This window comes from Mus caroli, chromosome 10, assembly GCF_900094665.2.
Source record: "Mus caroli chromosome 10, CAROLI_EIJ_v1.1, whole genome shotgun sequence".
In the NCBI taxonomy this organism is placed as follows: domain Eukaryota; kingdom Metazoa; phylum Chordata; class Mammalia; order Rodentia; family Muridae; genus Mus; species Mus caroli.
This window is the reverse complement of record NC_034579.1, coordinates 122479752-122482281: the sequence shown is the minus strand read 5'-3', so window position 1 is coordinate 122482281 and position 2530 is coordinate 122479752. Positions and strand designations below refer to the sequence as shown.

Genomic DNA, 2530 nt, shown 5'->3' with positions numbered 1-2530 from the left:
ATTTAAAATAAATCGTGTTTCATGAACGGAAAATTGGCCACTTTATAAAAAAACCTCTGAAAAAAATTAACTTTTGATAAATACCTGTAGTTGCAATAGTCCATACTACTTTGCCTTATACTCTTAGCTTTCTGTTTCTTTTTTTTTATTATTAACAAGAAGTTGAAACATGTTATTTAAAATTTAAATTTTAGAAAAGTATATTTTTAGTATTATGAATTTATCAGTCTTTAAAATGTCAATATTATCTAAGTCATAAGTTGTAATTCATAGCTTCTCATATGACAATACAGATATAAGAAGTGTCAAACAACATTATATTTAAGTTAACTCTGTTCTGGAATAACATTACATTTTGGTTCCCTTAAGGGAGCAGCAAGGTATCTTCTCATCTTAGTTAGCAGCTGTGTAAACTTATTAGGATAGTGAATATAAAAGTTCATGACAACTATACATCTTTTAAAATGTGAAGTGTTACTGGTTATAGCTGATTATTTATGGGGAGTTTATATGTTGATTTTCTTTTATAACCTGAAGCAGAAACTTGCCATGGGTGACAAGGAGAGAGACAACCACTCAGAAGTGACTGACTTCATTCACCACTCAGAAGTGACTGACGACTTCATTCTTGTAGGCATCAGAGTCCGTCCAGAGCTCCACAGTGTCCTTTTTCTTCTATTTCTTATTATTTATGGGATGGTTCTTCTGGGAAACCTTAGCATGATTGGCATCATAGTGACTGATCCCAGGCTGAACACACCAATGTATTTCTTCCTAGGCAACCTCTCCGTGATTGACCTCTCCTACTCCACGGTTATTGTACCTAAAGCCATGGTAAACATCTTATCTCAGAAAAAGACCATATCCTTTGTGGGTTGTGTGGCTCAACTTTTCCTTTATGCACTTTTCATGGTAACAGAAGCCTTTATACTAGCAGCCATGGCCTATGACCGCTTCATTGCCATCTGCAATCCTCTCCTTTACAGTGTTCGAATGTCAAGGAGTGTCTGTGTCCAGTTGGTGGCTGGTTCCTATCTCTGCGGCTGGATCAGTTCCATCCTCCAAATCAGTGTAACATTCTCCATGTCTTTTTGTGCCTCTAGGGTCATTGATCACTTCTACTGTGATTCTAATCCAATCGAAAAGATCTCCTGTTCTAATACTTTTATCAATAAGATGGTGTCACTTAGTCTGGCTGTGCTCATTATTTTGCCAACAATAATAGTTATTGTAGTATCTTACATGTATATTGTATCCACAGTTTTAAAGATACATTCCCGTGAAGGGAGAAAAAAAGCCTTTTCTACCTGCAGCTCCCACCTGGGGGTTGTAAGTTTGCTTTATGGGACTGTTTCCTTTGTGTATCTCACACCTCCAAATAATCCTGAACTTCGTAAAATTGCTTCAGTATGTTATATTTTGTTCACACCTATGTTGAATCCCCTAATCTACTCTTTACGAAATAAGGATGTAAAAGATGCCATGAAAAAAGTCTTGTGCAAGAAAAAGGTTTTACTCTAAGAAGGCTTGCACTCTTTACTGATTCTTATAGTAGTTGATAGTTATCTGTCTGATCCTTGCCAATTACACATTTAGAGTTGAAGTGTACTTTAAAAAGGAGATGACAGATCCTCAACTTTTCCAGTGCATAGCATTAATAATTTCCTGTAAACAACATTCAAAATAAGTTACTGGTTTCTTTAAGGTGATTAAATATGAGAGCTCTGGACATTGGTGAAGATTGACTACATTTTGTACAAATAGTATGTTTCTTGCTCTGACAATAACACTATGTATGCTATGTGGATACAGAAGTATTTTGTAGCCACAAGTAAAATTTAGATGAATAAGGTACTTTACACTGTGATTCACTCAGAAACTGTGCCTTTACACTGGCTTATATGCAAATGACACTTGGTATAATGCCAGTGGTGTGTTTTATGTTTGATGGCATTTGACAGTGTCAAAATGGAAATAAAACATTATGAGAACAATCTATGCTGAATTAAAGGAATTAGACAATAACTTTGAGCCAGGTGGTGGTGGAGCATGCCGATAATCCCAGCACTTGAGAGGCAGAGGCAGGCTTTGAGTTCAAGGCCAGCCTAGTCTAAAGAGTGAGTTCCAGAAATGCTACGGTTACACAGAGAAACCCCGTTTTGAAAAACAAGCAAACAAAACACTAAAAAACTTATATGAATAAGGAAAATCTAAATATGATTCCTTGAGTAGCATCAATCATCTTTGCTTTCTTCTACTATAACAAAGTAAATTTTATAGCACTTTTCAAGTCAAACTTTAAAATGGCACAATAAGAAAACATACTATTGTTTTTAAAATAAAGCAAGTTTGGAAATCATAGTTAAACTAATGTAAGACTTTAAATTTACACATATTAAAAGTTAGATCCCTATGTGTATATGTATATATGGATGTGTTTATGTGTACTAATGTGTACATTAGTTTGGTTCTGGTATGTGAGAAAAAGTGTATCAGCAGCATGCATCAGTTGAGAAAAGGGTTATTCCAA

General features: G+C 35.0%; 1 protein-coding gene across 1 annotated transcript; it reads left to right on the top strand.

Moving 5' to 3' along the window:
* Window positions 1-534: 534 nt before the first annotated feature.
* On the top strand, window positions 535-1583 carry LOC110303992 (olfactory receptor 9K2-like). The gene has a single exon (XM_021175241.1). It carries the CDS (start codon window positions 550-552, stop codon window positions 1519-1521), a length of 972 nt encoding a protein of 323 aa, XP_021030900.1. The 5' UTR covers window positions 535-549; the 3' UTR covers window positions 1522-1583.
* Window positions 1584-2530: the final 947 nt, after the last annotated feature.